This window comes from Perognathus longimembris, chromosome 22 (genome assembly GCF_023159225.1).
Source record: "Perognathus longimembris pacificus isolate PPM17 chromosome 22, ASM2315922v1, whole genome shotgun sequence".
NCBI classification, from domain to species: Eukaryota; Metazoa; Chordata; class Mammalia; order Rodentia; family Heteromyidae; genus Perognathus; species Perognathus longimembris.
This window is the reverse complement of record NC_063182.1, coordinates 7,517,681-7,538,534: the sequence shown is the minus strand read 5'-3', so window position 1 is coordinate 7,538,534 and position 20,854 is coordinate 7,517,681. Positions and strand designations below refer to the sequence as shown.

General features: G+C 45.7%; 2 protein-coding genes across 2 annotated transcripts; one reads left to right on the top strand and one right to left on the bottom strand.

Annotated features, from left to right (window-relative positions):
• Window positions 1-309: 309 nt before the first annotated feature.
• Hars1 (histidyl-tRNA synthetase 1) lies at window positions 310-12,450 on the bottom strand. Its single transcript, XM_048331512.1, has 13 exons — window positions 12,292-12,450; window positions 11,944-12,033; window positions 6,997-7,116; window positions 6,032-6,127; window positions 5,407-5,532; window positions 4,482-4,589; window positions 4,235-4,333; window positions 3,915-4,008; window positions 3,623-3,750; window positions 3,292-3,534; window positions 2,241-2,357; window positions 1,900-2,046; window positions 310-735 (listed from the first exon to the last, which is right to left on the bottom strand). Exons 1-13 carry the CDS (start codon window positions 12,379-12,381, stop codon window positions 664-666), a joined length of 1,530 nt encoding a protein of 509 aa, XP_048187469.1. The 5' UTR covers window positions 12,382-12,450; the 3' UTR covers window positions 310-663.
• Window positions 12,451-12,593: 143 nt separating this feature from the next.
• On the top strand, window positions 12,594-20,539 carry Hars2 (histidyl-tRNA synthetase 2, mitochondrial). Its single transcript, XM_048331513.1, has 13 exons — window positions 12,594-12,802; window positions 14,029-14,103; window positions 14,602-14,721; window positions 14,842-14,937; window positions 16,016-16,141; window positions 16,233-16,340; window positions 16,683-16,781; window positions 16,980-17,073; window positions 17,614-17,741; window positions 17,828-18,070; window positions 18,312-18,428; window positions 18,638-18,784; window positions 19,755-20,539. The coding sequence occupies exons 1-13, from the start codon at window positions 12,689-12,691 to the stop codon at window positions 19,812-19,814; spliced, it is 1,527 nt and encodes a 508-aa protein (XP_048187470.1). The 5' UTR covers window positions 12,594-12,688; the 3' UTR covers window positions 19,815-20,539.
• Window positions 20,540-20,854: the final 315 nt, after the last annotated feature.

Genomic DNA, 20,854 nt, shown 5'->3' with positions numbered 1-20,854 from the left:
GCGCTCATTGGCCCCGCGCGCGACCCCGCCCCCCGAGGGTGGAGGTATCGGCTGCACGTGCGCGGTGGGCTCCGGGCCCCTCCTCGGGTGGGAAGGCTAAAAACCCTGGCCGGCCACTCAGAGCAAAGCCCTCAGCCCCAGGAGTGGCTGGAACAGGGTGCTTGCTCCCGGGGCGATTTTCCCGGCTCGCCATTCACCCCGGAAAAGATGGGTGGGGCCGTTCGGCGTCTTTCCCCTTTTCTTTTTTCCACCGCTTAAATAGTCTGAATGAGAAGAGCGAGGCACCAGAGAGTGACACAGACAGGCACCAACGGTTGAGTCATTTTATTGGACCTTTGGCGAAAGGTTTGTGGGCGCTCGTCTGCTCCATCTGGTGTGGGGGGGTCCTGCCTCGGAGGCCACCTCAGGTGCATCCCAGAAGCTTAGGAGGCAGTGGCTGGCAGGGTCTTCTATAGGAAGTGGTCGATAATTTTACACGGATAGGCAGAGACCTGGCCATTTTTGTCAGTGGACCGCCACTGGGATAATCATGACAGAAACAAAGAAGATTTTGTCCTGACAGCTCTTCAAATGCTCTGCATGAAGTGGGCCACGCTGTTGAAGTACATATGTAGTTTCCGCTTTAAATAGTGCTAGTCCAGTTCCTCTGACAGGATGCTCCATTCAGCAGATGCAGAGGGGCTTGTTTGTTCTCCTTCTGATCTCGTCCACGAGGTCTTCTCTTCTGACATCCACCTGGCCAGGAAGGGAGGAGAAGGAGGTATGAGCATCTGCAACTTCCACTCCACTGCTCCCTGAATGCAGACATTTTTAGGCGTGTTTGGCTCAGATGGTAACAGGAACCCAGCCAGACATTCCAGAATAGGCAGTGCCTCTTGGAGAAGCCAGAAGACCGGATATCTCTTGAGATTAAGAGATTTTTTTTTTTTTTTCTGGCCATCCTTGGGCTTGAACCCAGGCAGAGCCTGGGTTCTGTCCCTGAGCCTGCCTGTGCTCAAGGCTACCACTCCACCACTTGAGCCACAACACCACTTCCAGCCTTTTCTGTTTATTTAGTACTGAGGAATTGAACTCAGGGCTTCCTGCATACCAGACAAGCACTGCTGCCATTAAGCCACATTCCCAGCCCAAGATTAACAAGTAACAAGTTAAGCCTTACATTCCTTTTTTTTGGGGGGGGGGGGCAGTCCTGGGGCTTGAACTTAGGGCCTGAGCACTGTCCCTGGCTTCTTTTTGCTCAAGGCTAGCACTCTACCACTTGGGCCACAGCGCCACTTCTGTTTTTTTTCTATATATGTGGTGCTGAGGAATCGAACCTAGGGCTTCAAGTATGTGAGGCAAGCACTCTACCACTAGGCCACATTCCCGGCCCTCCTTTTTTTTTTTTTTTTGGCCAGTCCTGGGCCTTGGACTCCGGGCCTGAGCACTGTCCCTGGCTTCTTCCCGCTCAAGGCTAGCACTCCGCCACTTGAGCCACAGCGCCACTTCTGGCCGTTTTCTGTATATGTGGTGCTGGGGAATCGAACCTAGGGCCTCGTGTATCCGAGGCAGGCACTCTTGCCACTAGGCTATATCCCCAGCCCCTCCTTTTTTTTTTTTTTTGTAGGTTGTAGGGCTTGAACTCTGGGCCTGGGAGCTGTCCCTGTGCAGGTATGCTCAAGGCTAGCACTCTACCGCTTTGACCCACAGAGCCACTTCCTGTTTTCTGGTACTTAATTGGAGATAACCCTCCTGAGTAGCCAGGATTACAGGTGTAAGCCACTGGCACCTGGCAAACCTTAGGTTCTTTACAAGTTGGTATTATATGAATGTCAGGCTTTTGCTCAGGTCTCAAATGGGAACAGGCCTGCCAACACGGTATATATTCCTGTCCCTTAGCCTTCTTACTTGAAATCTCACCTCTTCTCTGCTAGCCACTGAACGCAGCTTGATGACCCCATCCTTGAGCTCCTGCTCGCCAATGATGGCCACCAGTGGGATGCCTGTTTCCTCACAGTACTGCAACTGGTTCAGTAACTTTGGGTTCTTCTTGTAGAGCAGCTCAGCCTGCAAGGGACCAGGGCATAAGATGAGGGCTGTCTGCTGCTATCCACAGGGACAACTTCCTAGGGGCCCAAGCTGGCATCTTGCTCTTACATCCAGTCCAAGTAGTAATGTCAGAAGATACTAAGGGTGAGTTTTCTTTAGTTTGTGCCTGTCACTCTCAAGTCTGCTGCCACCCCAGGGCTTGCCTCCTGTACCTTGATCCCAGCATCCCACAGTTCTGAGACAAGCTTCAGTCTCTCCTCCAGCAGCTTCTTCTGTGCAGATGCCACAAGCACCTGTGTCTCTGTGGTTCGTACTTTCTCTTCCAAAGCCTGGGGAAGGGGCAGGTAAGTCAGAGACACTCCCCGGAAGCAAACAGGGCAGGCTCGAGTCAGGATTCTGAGACTAGGTTCAAGTCAGTGAGCGCCACCAGGGGAGTGCAACAGTGTTCTCATTTAGCAATTGGGGTTAAGGTCACTCTTAGAAAACATGAAATTAACTGACGTGAATATATGATTATGAGAATAAATAATCTAAGGCAAGGGCAAAGGTACCTTCAAGCTCATTTAAGCGATCTGATTAAGGATCTACAAGAACCTTTCCGATATAGACAGGTGTATGTGGATGAGGGCAAGGCAGATTGGTGCAGCTCCTTGATCTTGACTTTTTCTGCAATATTGTTTTCAAAGTTCTTACAACATAAATGCCTACTACAACCCCAACCCCAACTGGGAAACATGAGTAAAGAACAGAAACCTAAAGAACAGAACCCTAAAGAACAGAAATATTGGGAAGGTGTTCAGAGTATTTCTGCGGATCAAGAACAACTGGCCATTTAAAAGTAGCATCAATAAGAAAAGCCTGAGTCCTCTGGCGCTTCTGTGGTATTACTCTAGGTGCTAGAGAGTCTAAGGAAACACCTGAGGAATCCCAGGGCCTCACACACATTCTTCCCACTGACAGAGAGCATTACAGAGAGGCAGGGAGTAAGATTTAAGGGTGTTTATTTTCTGGTTTCACAGTGTGGCTCTGCCATTACAAGTTCCATGACTTTGAGCAGATTTGTGGGTTTTTTTAAGGACCTTAGCACCCTCATCTAAAAATATGCACATTCAGAATTATATTAGCTAATGCATGAAAAGCACAAAGCACGGTGCCTGTCACATGGCAGTAGTATGTTAAGTATTTTGTCATGAGGAAGATGTGGGTCTTGGCTACACCAGCACAGATTCCTGACGGCTCGGAGATCCCACTCCCAGGACCTACCTCCAGTCTCTGCTCCACAATGGAGAAGATGCGCTCCACTCCGATACTGACTCCCACACAGGGCACCTTGCGCCCTTTAGGGTCGAACATGCCCACCAGTCCATCATAGCGCCCTCCAGCAGCCACACTGCCCACGCCCAGGGGCTCCTCCCCTGTCTGGGCTGGGGTCTGTAGCAGCACAGCCTCATAGATCACTCCAGTGTAATAGTCTAGCCCTCGGGCAAGGCTCAGGTCAAAGGAGATCTGAGGAGACGAGGACATGATCAGTACCAGATTACCATCACAGATCTGAAGTCCCAAAGGTCAGAGAAGGCTCCCATTTCTGACTCACCTTGTCATCGATGCCAAACAGAGTCAGGTACTCAAACAGCAGCTTCAGGTCTCCCAGGCCCTCTAAGGCCTGCTTGTTTTGAGACAGTTTAGGGTCTTGGAGCAACTCCTCCACCAGGGACACCCCACCTGGGGAAACAGACTGGCTTACCTTTTTGCCTGGATTGCAAGTTCATGTGCACATGACACACACACACACACACACACACACACACACACACACACACACAGATTCAGCTTTAGGACTGAGGGGGGTGGCTTGATTGCTTGGGAGGTGGGGTTCTGTTCCTCACCATGCTGCTGGACATAGTCTCCAATGTGGTCCGCCACCTCAGGTGCAAGTCCCTTCTCTCCCACCATCTCATTCTTCACTTCCTCCCAGGATACCTAGGCAGACACTAGTCAAGGACCTTTGGGCAGCTTCCCCACCACAGAGCAGATGTGGTTCCTTCTCGGGGAAGAGTCTTAAAAAGCAGAAGCTGCCTTTCCACCTACATGCTGGAGCTAATCCTCCTCCAGTGGGCATAGAGGTAAGCACTTCTACTCTTGTTTTCCATTGCTCAAGGAGGGGTGGGATCTGGGAAAAAGAAGAATCAGGTGCGTGGGTCATTACCTTGTCCAGCTTGTCCACGGAGGAACAGATGGCACGGAACTTGCTATCTGGAACACCACAGATGGCAAACATCCCATCTAGGATGCGCCGGTCATTTACCTGTGGGGACCCAAGGCAGAGTGAGGTGAGAATTTCTTCAATAGCTTCAACAGTCTTGGTTACTTGGGCTACTGGTTCCTTTGTACAGGACTTTCTCCTGTGAGAGGCCAGGCCCTGCCTTGACCACCCAACCCCATTCAGCTCTGACCTTGACCAGGAAGTTGCCTATCTGAAGCGAACTCAGGATCTCACACATGATTTTCAGGCATTCTGCATCGGGGATCATAGGGTCAAATTGTCCAGCAATGTCGAAATCCTGCAGACAGAGAGGGCTAGATAGAGACTCTCAAGGGTTGAAGTCTATTAAAGACTTTCTGGAAGTTCTGCTTTGAAGAGCTCTGCTTTCTATTTGCACTGCAGCATGGGACTTCCCCACTTCATTCTCTGTGTCTGAGAATCAGCTCAGAGGAAAACGCCAACATTCCTCGGCTTTTCACGAGTCCTGGTATCCTCTCCATCTATGGGATTCCTTCATTATCTTCCACTTCATTACCTTTTTTCTTAATTCCTCCAACTTATTCCTTTGATATTTTTTCCTATCCACGAGAAGTTCTGCCATCAGTCTGGAAGATTTGATATCTCACATGGAACTTTCTCAGCTATCTTCTGCTGTGATCCTACCACTATCGTTTCATATAAAAAGCACTGAATCAGGGCTGGGAATGTAGCTTAGCGGTAGAGTGCCTGCCTAGCATGCATGAAGCCCTGGGTTCAATTCTTCATCACCACATAAACAGAAAAGGCTGGACGTGGTGCTGTGGCTCAAGAGGTGGAGGGCTAACCTTGAGTAAAAAGAAGCCAGGGACAGTGCTCAGGTCCTGAGTGCAAGCCCCAGGACTGGAAAAAAAAAAAAAAAGCTCCGTACCAATACTGTCTGTCCTATCCCTATGATCTCTTCATCTGTTGAATATTTGAGGAACATTTCCTCTTCATTATGAAATCTACATAAAAACATTAAAATCCAAGCACTTTATCTGGGGACATCCACTTTACTAAGGATACCACAGTACTCAACAGATTGTATTGAGAGAGGGTCTGAATTACCCATCTTGCCCCAGTTTTTCAACACTCACACATTGGTAGAATTCCCGGTATCGGCCTCGCGTCATGGCTGGGTTATCCCGCCGATATACTTTTGCTATGTGGTAGCGTTTAATGTTGGTCAGTTTATTCATTGCCAAATACCGAGCAAAAGGAACCTGATAACAGACAGTTAAGGAGAACGCCTTTCCTTTCCTTACCCTTCGGAAGTTATCATTACCTACAGAAGCTGTGGTCTAACCCCTCCCTGTCTGGGGAAAACCACTACCTGCAAGATAAACAGCATTTCTGAAGGTAAAGAGAATCAAATGTGCTACCACAGGGGCAGTGGAAGCCTCAAAAAAGATCAAGGTCCTGTGGATCAGAGGCTTGGCTTGGGGGGAGGGTGCCTGCCAGTAAACACGGGCACTGAACTGTGTAGCGGAGAGCGAGTCTAGAGCCAGCGGACTGTAGAACTCAGACCAGGTCTCACTCAGGATCCAGATTTCTAAGGCTATGCTCGGTTTAGCCAAAATCTCATCCTCGTTTACAGAAAGAATTCCCTAGCTGTCGGAGGCCTTATGTTGAATCTCACCTATGTCTGTCTATCCCTAAATGTAAGGCTTAGAGAACGGCCCCAGCTCTGTGAGGGCCGAGAGCCGAAGCTCAGAAAGATACAGTGAGATCGTAACGCAGGGACAGCAGCTCCCCGCCCTGGTCCTTCAGGTCATAAATAAGCTTCGAGTCTTCTCCATATTTTCCAGTCAGTGTTTCCTAGAGAGATCAGAAAGAACTGCGGTGACAATAAACATAACTTTTGTTGTGGTACTGAGGATAGACCCAGGCAAGTACTCTGCTACAGAGCAACATCCTCATCTCCTAAAAAAGCATTATGAAAAAGCCCACTACCCTAGCATTCCTAATTTCAACTTGTCTATACTCCTTTTTATCCCAATGCTTACATGTTTGATGTAGTTACAATCAAAAGAAAACATCAACTTTTTGTTGGTTTTTGGCTAATATCATTTTGTAAATGTTATCACTGCTTTTTCAAAATTTATTTTATTTTTTAGCTGTTACTACAGAGGTGATATACAGAGTGGTTACAATTATGTACTGCTTATTAAATACGTATAATATTTCAGTGAGACTCTCTGTGCTTATTTTCTCACTAATGCTATGGCTGGGTTGCTCCAATTTAAAACAAAACTTCTATAACATTTTAAGATATATTGAAGTGTTTCTGTTTGGTTATTTTTTCTAGAGAATAAACATCTAGGAGTACATTACAGTCCAGCAAACATAAGCGTTTTGGTTTTTTTTTTTTTAAGACACCTGCAATCTGAACATCAAAAGCCAACACAGGATTTTCCTAATGGTATTACTATAGTCTGTGCCCTGTGAGGTTTTCATTTATCACATTGATAGATTTTAAAAGTCTGAACATTCCCAGTATTCAAATCAGTGTTCTGATGTGAACATTCCCAGCTGAAGATCAGAAACATCTGTCCACTGGTTGGGCTTGAACGGTTTGTACCATGCCCTCGCCCGCAATTCCTTGGGTAACCTCATACTCTCTTGTTATCCATTTGGTTTCCTATCTCCACGCTTCCACCATGCAGCTTCCTTTCCCCATCTCTCACCTTTAGTTCAAACACAGGTGTATCGATCACTTCTGCACCGTGGCGTTTGAAGCACTGGATGATTACATCAAACACCTTCTCCCGGACTGCCATATGTTTAGGACTGTAGTCTCTCGTGCCCTTGGGGTCAAAATTAACCAAAGAACCAAGGAAGAGATGTAAACTGGAGAATAATAAGTTCTGGAACACGTCATTGTGTTTTCACCCATGAGGAAAACAAATCCTGTGTCAAACTTAGATTTTCTTACATGCCACTGAATCGTAAAACCCATACAAACCGCTCCTTATTGATTCCTACACTCACTTGCCTTCTAAATCATATTTCCTTTTAGGTTTGATTCTTAAAACATTTCCTTTTTCTGGGCAGCTTTTTTTTTTTTTTTGGCCAGTCCTGGGGCTTGGACTCAGGGCCTAAGCACTGTCCCTGGCTTCTTCTTGCTCAAGGCTAGCACTCTGCCACTTGAGCCACAGCGCCACTTCTGGCCATTTTCTGTATATGTGGTGCTGGGGAATTGAACCCAGGGCCTCATGTATACAAGGCAAGCACTCTTGCCACTAGGCCATATCCCCAGCCCCTAGGCAGCTTTTTGATTGTTTTTTTTTTTTTTTTTTTTTTTTTTTTTTGCCAGTCCTGGGCCTTGGACTCAGGGCCTGAGCACTGTCCCTAGCTTCTTTTTGCTCAAGGCTAGCACTCTGCCACTTGAGCCATAGTGCTACTTCTGGCTGTTTTCTACATATGTGGTGCTGGGGAATCGAACCCAGGGCTTCGTGTATAGGAGGCAAGCACTCTTGCCACTAGGCCATATTCCCAGCCCGTAGGCAGCTTTTTGAAAACTCTCTTTAGGAAAAATGGAATATTCCTGCCTAATAGAAGATACTTGCCTAATGATAAGCACATAAACAACCCAAGCTGGGTCAATGAGTTGAATTCTAAAGTTTGTAAGTAACTTTTCTCTCCTAGCATACTTTTTCTTATTAGTATAAATTAATTACACAAAGGGGCTTCATTGTAATATTTACATACATGCAGATAATGTACTTCTGATCAAATTTAATCCTATTTCTCTCTCTCTCTCTCTCTCTCTGAGGTTGCAGGGCTTGAACTCAAGGCCCAGGCTAGACAGAAACATTGTATAGATAAACTGGAAGATGTTGAGAAATCTTCAGTTTATGCCTCATAGCAAGTTTGTGGCAGAACAACTTTGTTCTCTTTGTAGGTCAGACCTTTTAGTCTTGGCTTTTACAATCTACTCTAAAGTCTTTGGTCTTAGGACCTCTTCACACTCTTACTATAAATCCAAAGTAGATTATACCTATCAATATTTGCTACTAGAAAATAAAGCTATACAAATAAAAAATTATATTAGTGTACCCATTAAATAGTAACACATAATATTTCAGGAAAATATAATTACTTTCCAAAACAAAAAAAAATCAGATAAGAATGGTATTGATTACATCTTTGCAGGTCTTTAATATCTGCCTTAATAAAAGACAGATAATTCTTTTTTTTTTGGCCAGTCCTGGGCCTTGGACTCAGGGCCTGAGCACTGTCCCTGGCCTCTTCTTGCTCAAGGATAGCACTGTGCCACTTGAGCCACAGCGCCCCCTCTGGCCATTTTCTTTCTTTCTTTTTTTTTTTTTTTTGGCCAGTCCTGGGCCTTGGACTCAGGGCCTGAGCACTGTCCCTGGCTTCTTTTTGCTCAAGGCTAGCACTCTGCCACTTGAGCCACAGCGCCGCTTCTGGCCGTTTTCTGTATATGTGGTGCTGGGGAATTGAACCCAGGGCCTCATGTATAAGAGGCAAGCACTCTTGCCACTACTCCCAGCCCCATACTCCAAGCCCCGACAGATAATTCTTGTTTGCTTCTTGTATTCAATTTCTGCTGTAGAGGTAAATGAAGTAAATCTAAACTGACACAGATATGTAGTAGTAAAAGGAGGAGTACTTTAATAAACTTTCAGTGAACTATGAATATTCTTTTTTTTTTGATACTACACCCAAACTCCCAGAAGTTGGTTGTTTTTGCTGATTTTAGGGTTTGAACTCTGGATGGGGGTGTTGTCCTTGAGTGTTTTTTTTTGTTTTTGTTTTGCTCAAGGTAAAAAAAAAATCACTTGTGCTTTATGTGTACATCCCATACAATAGTATTTCCGGCCCGAGCTGGAAAGTCTATGAGACTTTTTGTCAGTCATGGGGCTTGAACTCAGGCACTGTCCCTGAGCTCTTATGCTTAAGACTAGGGTTTTACTACTCTGAGCCACAGCCTCACTTCCAGTTTTCTGGTGGTTAATTGGAAATAGCTAAGAGTTTCATGGACTTTCCTGCCCGGGCTGGCTTTGAACCGCTATCCTCAGATCTCAGCCTGAGTAGCTAGGATTTCAGGTATGAGCTACCAGTGCCGGGCTCTATGAGACTCTTATCTCCCATTAGCCACCTAAAAACTGGAAGTGGAACTGTGGCTCCAAGTGGTACAGTGCTAGCCATGAACAAGGGAAAAAAACACAAACAAATAAACAAACTCAAGGACAGCATGCAGGCTGAGTTCAACACACCCCACTCCCCACCCCACCCCCAAAAGAAAGTATATGGGAGATGTGCCTAATTTACATGCAAATGCTACATCTTTTGAGCAACTTCAGATTTTCTACAGGTCTTAGAACCAATCTCCAGGATGCTGAGCAACAACTAACTATATAGGTTAATGCAGTTTAGTCCCAATTTTGATTTGTGCTATGGCATCAGGAGTTCTAATTAGTAGTGTACCGTAACTATTGCACCTTCAGTGCAAATGTTAACACAGCGGAAAAAAGCAAATTACACATTATTATAAAAATAATTTTGGTCACAAAAGACTCCTTGAAAGTCTTATCTTGGGCTGGGAATATGGCCTAGTGGCAAAGTGCTTGCCTCACATACATGAAGCCTTGGGTTCGATTCCTCAGTACCACATATATAGAAAAAAACAGAAGTGGCGCTGTGGCTCAAGTGGCAGAGTGCTAGCCTTGAGCAAAAAAGAAGCCAGGGACAGTGCTCAGGCCTTGAGTTTAAGGCCCAGGATTGGCCAAAAAAAAGTAAACAACTAAAAGTTCTTTGTTGGCCATATTCTTCCAAATTTTATGACTTCTGCTGCTTGTCATGCTTAATGAAATACTAAGAGGTCTTGGATATGTTGATGTATGATGGCAAAAGATATTTTTCTTTTCTTTTTTGGCCAGTCCTGGGCCTTGGCCTCAGGGCCTGAGCACTGTCCCTGGCTTCTTCTTGCTCAAGGCTAGCACTCTGCCACTTGAGCCACAGCGCCACTTCTGGCCATTTTCTGTATATGTGGTGCTGGGGAATCGAACCCAGGGCCTCATGTATATGAGGCAAGCACTCTTGCCACTAGGCCATATCCCCAGCCCCCAAAAGATATTTTTCTTTAGACTCTAATACCTCCACTGACTGAACTTGATTTTTCTGTTGGGGCTATAGCCTTCAATTGTATTTGAAAATTGAATAGACATTTAAATCAACAGCTAATTTTCAACACTGAATAGCAAATGCAACAACACAAAATGAAAATAAATTAAATGCTTAATTTGCTCAGACCTGATATTTTAATACAACCATAAGATCACTGCCATTATCAAAATAATAAACATTTCCATTATTTCTCCTCCTATTCCAATTCACCATCCCCCTTCCCCCCAAAAAGAAAGAAAAATGTGTTTTAGCTGGGCACTAGTGGCTCATACCTGTAATCTTTGCTACTTAAGAGACTGAGATCTGAGGATTGTGCTTTAAAGCAGCCTGGACAGGAAAGTCTGTGATATCCTTATGTCCAATTAAGCACCAGAAAAGCCAGAAGTGGAACTGTGGCTGAAGTGGTAGAAAGCTATCCTTGAGCAAAAAAGCTCAGAGACCTCACCTAGGCCCTGACTTCAAGACCCAGGATTGGTGCGCAATAATAGATACGTATGAAGGACCCAGGGAACGAATATGAAGGGATAAATACTCCTGTCTATAGAACCTGCAGAAAGTGACACCTGCAGTGAAACTTTGGAGATGGGTTAGGAAATTTCTACCTTCATTCCATTCTACTTTTCCTCTCTATTGGGTTGTATATAGATTCTCTTCTAGTTCCTGGAGATGATCAAAGTACCAACATTTTTTCTTGTTTCAAGGTTTCCACATCAGTGCATCTATCTTCCTTATACTCTTCCTCTGGCTATCTGTATCCATCTCCAAGGTTTGTAGTGTACTACTTTTTTTCTTGCCAGTCCTGGGGCTTGAACTCAGGGTCTGGGCTCTGTCCCTGAGCCTCTCTGTGCTCAAGGCTAGCTAGCACTCTACCATTTGAGCCACAGCACCACTTCCGTTTTTTTTTCTGTTTATGTGGTACTGAGGAATCAAACCCAGGGCTCCATGCATGCAAGACAAGCACTCTACCGCTAAGCCACATTCCCGGTCCCTACAGTGTACTCGTTCTTGGTGAGGCTTTCTCAGACTCTCTAGCACTCTTATGTTTTTGAGCATCTTTGTGGATTTCTGCATATCACTTACCCCAATTTACAATTGCTTATTCATGTGTGGGACTATCTGTGCTAAAGTGTTCTCTTTCAGTAGGATGGAAGAAACATGAAGGCAGGTTGCAGTGTCCAGCATGGTATGATTAGAACTTTGTGCTACAGTAGGGACATAGCAATAAGCACTCAATGATGATGTACTGAGTGAAAAGAGTACAGAAGCAGGCTGGGTACCCAGCTGGCCTCCTTTCCGTCATCACTTTGCTATCCCAGAATGACTCAAGTAGAGCTCAATCCAGCCCAGTAGCCAGAACAATTATTGTTTCCTCTGCAATATTTCAGATCCTCCTCAATGACCTACTTCGGTAAAGCAGACCTACACACCCTTTTGAGTAGATTAGGGATTGACTCAGAGTCCCCTTATAGGAATAATATTACCTTGGGTGTCTTGAGGACAAACTTTTGTTTGCTCTCATCAGGGCCCAGCTGTGCCTTCAGTTTCAGGAGTTTTGCCACCTCCTCCTCGATCTGTTGGGGAAAAGAATCAGCGGGGCTAACCCTTAGACGGCCCTTTCCCTCTCCCTTCATTCATTCGATGTCTCCGATCAGCGACGGGGCCAGGTCTTTCGGCCTGGACCCAGCTGTCCTTCCCTCGGGATCCGCCCCAGCTATCTCCCCAGGCCACCCCATCCTCCTCCCTGCCCGTCCAGTCCCGTCTTCCACAAGGTTGTCCTCTGGCCAGGCTACCCCCGCTTGTACGTCCTTCCCCGGCCTCCAGGGCCGTACCTGGTCGGCGCTGGCCTTCTGCTGCTTGAGGCCCCGCACGCGCTCTCCCTGGAGCCGCACCAGCTCCTCCAGCTCCGCCCGGGCTGCCATTCCGCCGGCCACGGGGAGCCGACTGCCTGCCTTCCACAAGGGCCTGGCTGCGCTCAGCCTGAGCCCGGACGACTTCCGGCTACCGAGTCTCGGGCGTCGGGGCCTAGAGCGCCTCCGCGGAGCGGAGCAACCGCTTCCGGGTCAGGGCGCGGGGGACGCCCGGATCTCAGCGCACCGAGCACCGGCTGGCCGCCCAGGTCGGCTAGTGTGCGAGCGACGCCCCGTGAGCCGGGCCCGCCTCGGCCCTTTCCCGGCGATTCTCCCGGCCTTGGGCTCCGGTCCTGGAAGGCGGGCGTCCTGCAGCACGATGCCCCCGCTCGGGCTCCTGCGCCGGAAGGCTGTGGCTGCGCTGCTCAGCCAGCTGGTGCGACCTCCCCGGGCCCCGTGCGTCCGGGGCCGGACGGCCGGGGGTCCCAGCCAGGTGAGCCCGGGCCGCCGAGCCTGGTGGACGTGGCTTCCGAGCGGCCCGGCGTGGGCCCGCGCGGCCGGTGGTTCTTGGTGGTGGTTGTTACTGTCGTTGTTGCTGCTGCTGCTGCTGAATGCCCACTTTGTGGCAGACCGAACGGAGCCTTTGGGAGGCCTTGGTGTTTCATACTGAGAGCAGCCTGGACGGGTTGGAGCCTTTTCGATTTCATTTTGCAGTCAAGGAAATGAATGGCAGTGGAAAGAAGCGTGAGTGGCTTACCGTCAGATACCTGGAAAGGGGGTATTTTCATACAGATTCACACTCCATCTGAAGTTCTTGGAGTCAAACACATGATTTTTTTTCTTAAGCAAAATGTTCCATTAAATGGAACAGGTAAAGACCATAAGTAACCTGAGTTCGCAATAGAATTTACCCCCAACATCAACTTCAAAAACGCACTTAGGTTTTTCAGGGGACTTGGAATTTGAAGAGATTTGGGCATTACAGAGATGGGATTGTGCACTTGAGTTATGTTTCTTTTGGGGAAGAGAATACCCTATGGTATTATGGAACTGCCACTTCCCCTATTTCTGAAAGGACATTTGCCTGCTTATAATAAAATGAGCGATTCTGTTTTGTCTTAACTAAGGAAATCCCTAGTGCTCCCAGAGTAGATGATTTGTGCTGTCTTGATCAGCAGGGTTCAGATCTTTTGTTTCTTTTTCATTCCCAGTGTTCTACTAGTCGGCATTTTTTAGGTCAAGCAGGAAATGCATTGCTTTTCCTTTATAGTGGGTTGTTCTTTGGCTGCTTATGTCTGAAAATTGCATTTCTCCCATCCCTAAACTGATAAACAGTGCTGCCTTATTAAGACTTTCTTTTTGCTGTTCAAGTAGGAGTTGAGAACTGGAAAAGGTCATGCTAATCTGTACTCCTAGATGGTTGTTTAGCGGTGGTAGTGTTTGTTCTGGGCTTTTACTGATTTTAGGAGCTTAAACTTTTTCAGACATGGATAAACTCAAATACAACGAAGAAACTACTAGATGAAGACAGATATTACCTGTATAATTGTGGCTACAATGTGGGTTCTTAAGGGTGGGAGGTTGAGTTCAGGATAGATAAAATGGTGCCCAGGCATCTTTGCAGGTTGGTGGTCCATGGTGTTGGAGATGTCACATACCTGGCCAGTGTCCTGAGGTGCCACATTTTGTTTCATTCTCTCTCTCTCTCTTTTTGTCTAGGTAGCAGAGGCAGTTTTAACATCTCAATTGAAACCACATGAGGAGAAACCAAATTTTATCATTAAGGTACCAAAGGTAATGCCCTTTTACCACTTGGTCTTCTCAGAGTGCCATAGAAGATTGACATCTATTATCTTTTAAAACCAAATTAAAGGGGCTGGGAATATGGCCTAGTGGTAGAGTGCTTGCCTCATCTATATGAAGCCCTGGGTTTGATTCCTCAACACCACATGTGTAGAAAAAGCCAGAAGTGGTGCTGTGGCTCAAGTGGTAGAGTGCTGCTAGCCTTGAGCAAAAAGAAGCCAGGGACAGTGCTCAGGCCCTGAGTCCAAGGCCCAGAACTGGCAAAAAACAATTTAAAAAAATCTAAATACAGGGCAAAGTCCTTATGTGCATAAAGCCCTGAGTTGATCCCCAGCACCATAATACTATGTGAGGTCAGAATCATCTGAATTGAAAAAAACTCCATTCAAAAATTTTTTTTAATTCACTTTCAAACTATTGATTGTAAGCATAGCTTTGTCTAAGATACTTATTTCTTGATTTGAAACTACTGATGTTATTGTTTTCCAGGGCACTAGAGATCTTAGTCCTCAGCAGATGGTTGTGAGGGAGAAAATTCTTGATACAGTTGTTAGCTGCTTTAAACGTCATGGGGCAGAAGGATTAGACACCCCAGCCTTTGAGCTGAAGGTAGGGAAAAGAATGCTCAAAACCTCATGGCCTAACCTGCTTACAGTGTTGTACAGAATTTCTTATCTGTGTTCTGAAGTTGTCCTTTGGACTATGGCTCTTCCTGTTTGCCCCCTTTAGGAAATGCTCACCGAGAAGTCTGAAGAGAACTTTGGACTCATGTATGACTTGATGAATCAAGGTGGAGAGCTACTGTCCCTTCGCTATGACCTTACTGTATCCTGAATGCTGGAGTCTGACCTATTTCTTTCCAGATCTAGAGAGAGTTCTGTAACAAAAGGGAGGAGAGTAACTGTGGAAGTATACTTCTATTGGCAATAACCTTTACTTCAGTTTCTCCCAAAAGGCAATTTTGTCATGTGAGCCTTGTCTTTTCTCTTCTCTTCTTTCCTTTTTTTGTTTTCACTGTTTTTGTTTATTTTATTATTTGTTGTGCATTTTGATATTCGTTGTGATATTTCCATTCATGTATATCATATACTTTGATCAAATGCATCCCCTCTTATTATGTTCTTATCCTTTGGCCATTTTCTGTATGTATGAAAACCCCTTGAGGAAATCTGAAAAAACATAGATTACTGGTTCAAACCTTAGAGATTCCTATTTTGTTGTGGTTGTTGGTGGTGGTGGTTGTGGGGCTTGAACTCTGGGCCTAGGTACTGCCCCTGAGCATTTTTGCTCAAGGCTAGCACTCTACCACTCTAGCTCATACTTCTGGCTTGTTTGTTTGCTTTTGTTTTGCTCTTCTTTTTCCTTTTGGTGTTTAATTGGAGGTAAGTCTCACGGACTTTCCCGCCGGACTTTCCCGCCCGGGCTGGCATGGAACTGCAGTCTTCAGAGCTCAGCCTCCTGAGTAGCTAGGATTACAGGCGTGAGCCACCCTTGCCTGGCTCAAAAGATCGCGTTTTAAACACACACTCTAGGAATTCAGTGCATGGTCCTTGGCCTGTCCTTTTAGAAATACGGATTTGAAATTATTGGCAAATTTAGGATATGCTTAACTATTTTTGAGATCATTGGAGTATTGATATAAATGGGAGGAAATGGCTCAGGCCTTTATTTCTTTTTTTTTTTATGTTTCCCATCTTTTCTGTTCAACTTTCACTTTTGCCTACGATTATTTCACTTGACATGCACATACTGTCAAGCACTGCTGAGTCTTAGGGATAGTGAGAAACAAGACAGAGAAGACCTTTGTTCTTGTATAGCAAATAAGATCCAATTTCTAGAGGCCTAGTTTTTATGGGTGGCCTAAGCTTTGAATATGTTATCTTTCTTAATCTATTTATGTGAGGTTCCTTTTGCGCGTTATCTGGCCATGAATAAATTGAAGAAGATGAAACGCTATCAAGTTGGAAAGGTGTGGCGGCGGGAGAGCCCTTCCGTAGCCCAGGGCCGTTACAGAGAATTCTGCCAGTGCGTAAGTGACTTTAAGGAGACAGTATAATTTTGCAGCTAACTTGCAAGTTGGCCGATCAGAAGTTTTTTTCCTGTATTTGTCTTTGCTGCAGGATTTTGATATTGCTGGTCAGTTTGACCCTATGATTCCAGATGCAGAATGTTTGAAAATCATTTGTGAAATCCTAAGTGGATTGCAACTGGGGGACTTTCTCATTAAGGTGAGGTCAGGGCTGAAGATTGGGGAAGTCTAAATTTGATAAGATGCTTTCTGTCTGTCTCTCTCTTTCTCTCTCACACACACATGCAGTTACTTTCCCTATGCAATTTTCCTTTCTGTTCCTTTCTGGTAAAGCCTTTGTCTCATGAGCAGGAAGACTAGGGACAGCTGTTGCTTTGAGGGAAAAGGCATTGATTGACAGGGCACTTAGATTATTTGCCTTGAATTCACATATCAGTGACCAGGGATTATAGATGGAATATTTGCTGTGTGTGATGTTCCTGAAAGCAAGCTCCATAGGACATTGGCAGGGCACTTAGATTACTTGTCTTGGATTCACAAGGTCAATGACCGGCGGATTGTAGATGGAATGTTTGCCGTGTGTGGTGTTCCTGAAAGCAAGTTCCGTGCCATCTGTGCCTCGATGGATAAACTAGACAAGGTAATGAAGCAAACGTAAGACATTTTGGAACAAGGTCTATAGGGATTGTGCCTGAATATCTTAAGCTGCCTCTGATTTTTCCAAGTGTACTATTCTACCCATGGCATATTGAATGAAAAGGAAATGTCATTTTCCAGTTAACTCTAAGACTTGGGGCGGAGCTAACATCTTGCTTATACAGATGTCTTGCTTATACAGATGTCTTGGAAAGATGTGAGACATGAGATGGTTGTAACGAAAGGCCTGGCCCCTGAGGTGGCTGACCGGATTGGAGACTATGTGCAGTGTCGTGGTGAGAACCAGGATCCTCAAAACTGAGAACCAGGCCGAGAGGGATATTTGTTAAACTTCTAACTCTGAAATAGCTTTTTTTCCCATTGATGTGTTTTTTCAGAGTCTGGCCTGAACTTAATTTCCCTTTTAATTATAACTACTTTGCATTTTCATATGGTAAAGGAAAGAGAAGGAGGGCTTTGTCATATGAGACCAGGATCGTTTTCATCTTTTTCTTTTTAATGAAGAGAAATAGCTGGAGCCTATTAAAGATAAATTTGGGTGAAACACTCTGGAGGCTGAGGTCTGAAGATCGCAGTTCATAGTCAGTCTGGGCACTGAAGTTCCTGAGACTTATCTCCAATTAAACACCAGAAAACAGAAGTGGAGCTGTGGCTCAAGTGGTAGAGCACCAGCCTTGAGTAAAAACGCTCAGGGACAGTGGGACAGTGCCTGGGCCCTGTGTTCAAACCCCAGTACAGACAGACGTACACACAAAAGGATAAAATACATCTGGATAAGTAGTACAGAGCTTCTTATTCCACACTTCTTTCCACAGGTGGGCTATCCCTGCTAGAGGAAATGTCCCAGGATCCCCAGCTGTCACAAAACAAGCAGGCCGTGGAGGGTCTGAGGGACCTGAAGCTGCTCTTTGAATATCTGACTTTATTTGGAATCGCTGAAAAGGTAAGTTTAGTTGGGCTTGGACTTCCTACTAAGCCCTAGTGCTCTCAGAGTCTGGTCTGGGAGTGACTGTAGTTTTGTTCCTACAGATCTCCTTTGACCTAAGTCTAGCTCGGGGTCTGGACTACTATACAGGAGTGATCTATGAAGCAGTACTGCTAAAGACCACAGCTCAGGATGGAGAAGAGTGCCTGAATGTAGGCAGTGTGGCTGCTGGCGGGCGCTACGATGATCTGGTGGCCTCGTTTGACCCCAAAGGCTACAAGGTGCCATGCGTTGGGTTGAGCATTGGAGTAGAGAGAATCTTCTACATTGTGGAGCAGAAGATGAAGGTAGGTCCTAGTAGGCCTGAGGTGTGTGTGGAAGCCTTATAACCTGTTTCTGGAGATGCAGTTGAACTATTTCTGGTGATTTTGTTTTTTAATTACCAGTACAGAGGAAATTTGAAAAATAGTTTTATTCTCTCTCTCTCTCACTCTCTCTCTCTCTCTCTCTCTCCCCATCTTCCTCTCTCTCTCTCTCTGTCCCTCTCCCTCCCTCCTTCCCTCCCTTCCTTCCCTCTCTTTAAATCAGACTTCTGGTGAAAAGGTACGGACCTCAGAAACCCAAGTGTTTGTGGCTGCACCCCAGAAGAACTTTCTTCAAGAACGATTGAAGCTAATTGCAGAGCTTTGGGATGCTGGGATCAAGGTATGGTAGAGCCATGTCTGAACCATCTAGGTATATGTGAAATATACGAGAAGGTCATATTTCTACCTTATGCCTAGGGTGGAACTGAAGATCATTTTAGCCTACCACTAGAGGGCTAGCCACTTATTTCTGGTTTTCTTGGAAATACATGTTCTTAAGGTTTATGAGCTATGGTGAGTCTAATCCTGTACTTTGCTTATCCTTTTCAGGCAGAGATGCTATATAAGGAGAACCCTAAACTGTTGGCCCAGCTGCACTATTGTGAGAATATGGGCATTCCACTGGTAGTCATTATTGGTGAGCAAGAACAGAAGGAAGGGACCATTAAGCTCCGTTCAGTGGTCAGCAGAGAGGAGGTGAGTGGGAGCTGGCAGAAATAGGAGCCAAAAATCTTTCTAAAATTAATTAATTATTAAGGAGTGTCTTCCTATGTAGCTGAGGCTGGCCTGGAACCTATTATGTAGCCCAGGCTGGCATTGAACTTGAAATCTTCCAGCCCTAGCCTCCTGAGTCCTGGGAGTTCAGGTAGTCAAGGTGGGTGCCATCATACTTCGCTCCCACATTCTTTTTTTTTTTTTTTTTTTTGGCCAGTCCTGGGGCTTGGACTCAGGGCCTGAGCACTGTCCCTGGCTTCTTCTTGCTCAAGGCTAGCACTCTGCCACTTGAGCCACAGTGCCACTTCTGGCCATTTTCTGTATATGTGGTGCTGGGGAATCGAACCCAGGGCCTCACGTATACGAGGCAAGCACTCTTGCCGCTAGGCCATATCCCCAGCCCAGCTCCCACATTCTTTAAGTAATTAGATCTTTTGGCTGAGGAAATATCTCCAGGCTTCATAGTAATAGAAATGAAGACCCATTTCAACTTACCATTAACCATTATAGCTAGTGAGCATTTGCTGTGGGAGCAGGATGGACAAAATCTGACATATTTTTTAGACTAGTCATCAAAAGAAACATAGATAACTGTTTGAATTCCTCTAGTCTTAAAAAATGTACATTCTTGGGGCTGGGAATATGGCCTACAGGTAGAGTGCTGACCTCCTATACATGAAGCCCTGGATTCGATTCCTTAGCACCACATATATAGAAAAGGCCAGAAGTGGCACTGTGGCTCAAGTGGTAGTGTGCTAGCCTTGAGCAAAAAGAAGTGCTTAGGCCCTGAGTTCAAGCCAGATTCTCCAAGTCAACTTGAAGCCCATTTCCCTCCCTACTGGTTGTATAAATTGTGAAAACAGATGCAGAATGGAATGAATCTGGAAGAACATTGGCTGAGGAGCTAGTATCACTTTGGAGTTTGTCACATGAGAATTCTCTTATGTTTCAGGAGGCCATTAAACGGGAAAATCTTGTGGCTGAAATTCAGAAGCGTCTGTCTCTGTCTTGATTGCCTGATTGCCATCTGCTGCCTTTTTGTAGAAAAGTTTTCATACTGGATTGAGTTCCTGATGGACTTTACAACAGCTGGCCAGCATGAGCGACAAGTGCCTTCTGCGTCCTCTTTCTGTCCTGGATAAAGATCTGTAGAAGGCTCTGAGGACTCATGGGCTAGTATAAACAGCTACTCTGCATGGGAGCAGATGGCTGGTATGTGAAAGAAAAAGTCATTCCAATCGCAGAGGCAAATTTGAACTGCGTGACATGCTGTCAAGAGGTGCTGGGTTGGTTAATGTGAGCAAGGCTCTGTAAGAGTCACCTCAGGTTGACGATCCATTCATCCACTGATATCAGAAGCCAGATACTTAGTTTTTTACTGTAGCTTTGGAACCGGATTCTGAACAATTTGCTTACGTCCAGCCATTGGCCTGTCCATGGAATTTTGGAAAGATAGAATGAACAACATTGGTTTTCTGCTTTGAAGATAGAGATGTTGTCCTAAGAGTGTGGCAGTGCCTATATTGATATCGTCTACTGGTAACAATCGCACAATGGGGCTATCCTTAATTTTCTTGATTTTTGAACTTAGTAACTTACTTGATAAGATGAAGATCTGATCTTTGGAGATTTTGGAGCCCATTCTCTGTGCCAGAATCAGTGCTTTGATTATTCTTATCATGGAGACTGTTCTAGAAGTAGTTTGGTAATATGTGAAATAAAATATTAAGGGAAGTAGTTGGGTAATTTGTTATTCTAAGGGCCTCCCCTGGGAGAGCTCCATGCAGATGCCCCCCACCTGGTTAAGTCTCCATCCAGTTACCTGGGTAACTGGCATACCTGGAGGCAGTTACCTCCCCCTTCTCTGAGGTCACATCCTAATCCACCTGGCCACACCTCTCCACCCCTGCCCTAGATAAGGCATCTCTTGGGGTGACTACCTCTCTGGCTTACTGCTTGGCGCCTTGAACTTCGGCACAGGCCAGCAGCTCAACAAAATAAAGTTCTCTCTACTGCCTGAATACCGCGTGGTGTTTTCAGGCATTGGCTGCC

What these genes read in the sequence shown, in the direction of transcription:
- Hars1 (XM_048331512.1), bottom strand. Translation starts at nt 12,381, where the DNA reads ATGGCAGCCCGGGCGGAGCTGGAGGAGCTGGTGCGGCTCCAGGGAGAG. An exon ending in TAGGCAACTTCCTGGTCAAG is followed by an intron (nt 4,334 to 4,481) that starts GTCAGAGCTGAA and finishes GGGTCCCCACAG; the next exon opens with GTAAATGACCGGCGCATCCT. An exon ending in TGTGGGATGCTGGGATCAAG is followed by an intron (nt 2,047 to 2,240) that starts GTACAGGAGGCA and finishes GGTCCCTTGCAG; the next exon opens with GCTGAGCTGCTCTACAAGAA.
- Hars2 (XM_048331513.1), top strand. Translation starts at nt 12,689, where the DNA reads ATGCCCCCGCTCGGGCTCCTGCGCCGGAAGGCTGTGGCTGCGCTGCTC. An exon ending in TATTTGGAATCGCTGAAAAG is followed by an intron (nt 17,742 to 17,827) that starts GTAAGTTTAGTT and finishes TTGTTCCTACAG; the next exon opens with ATCTCCTTTGACCTAAGTCT. An exon ending in TTTGGGATGCTGGGATCAAG is followed by an intron (nt 18,429 to 18,637) that starts GTATGGTAGAGC and finishes TATCCTTTTCAG; the next exon opens with GCAGAGATGCTATATAAGGA.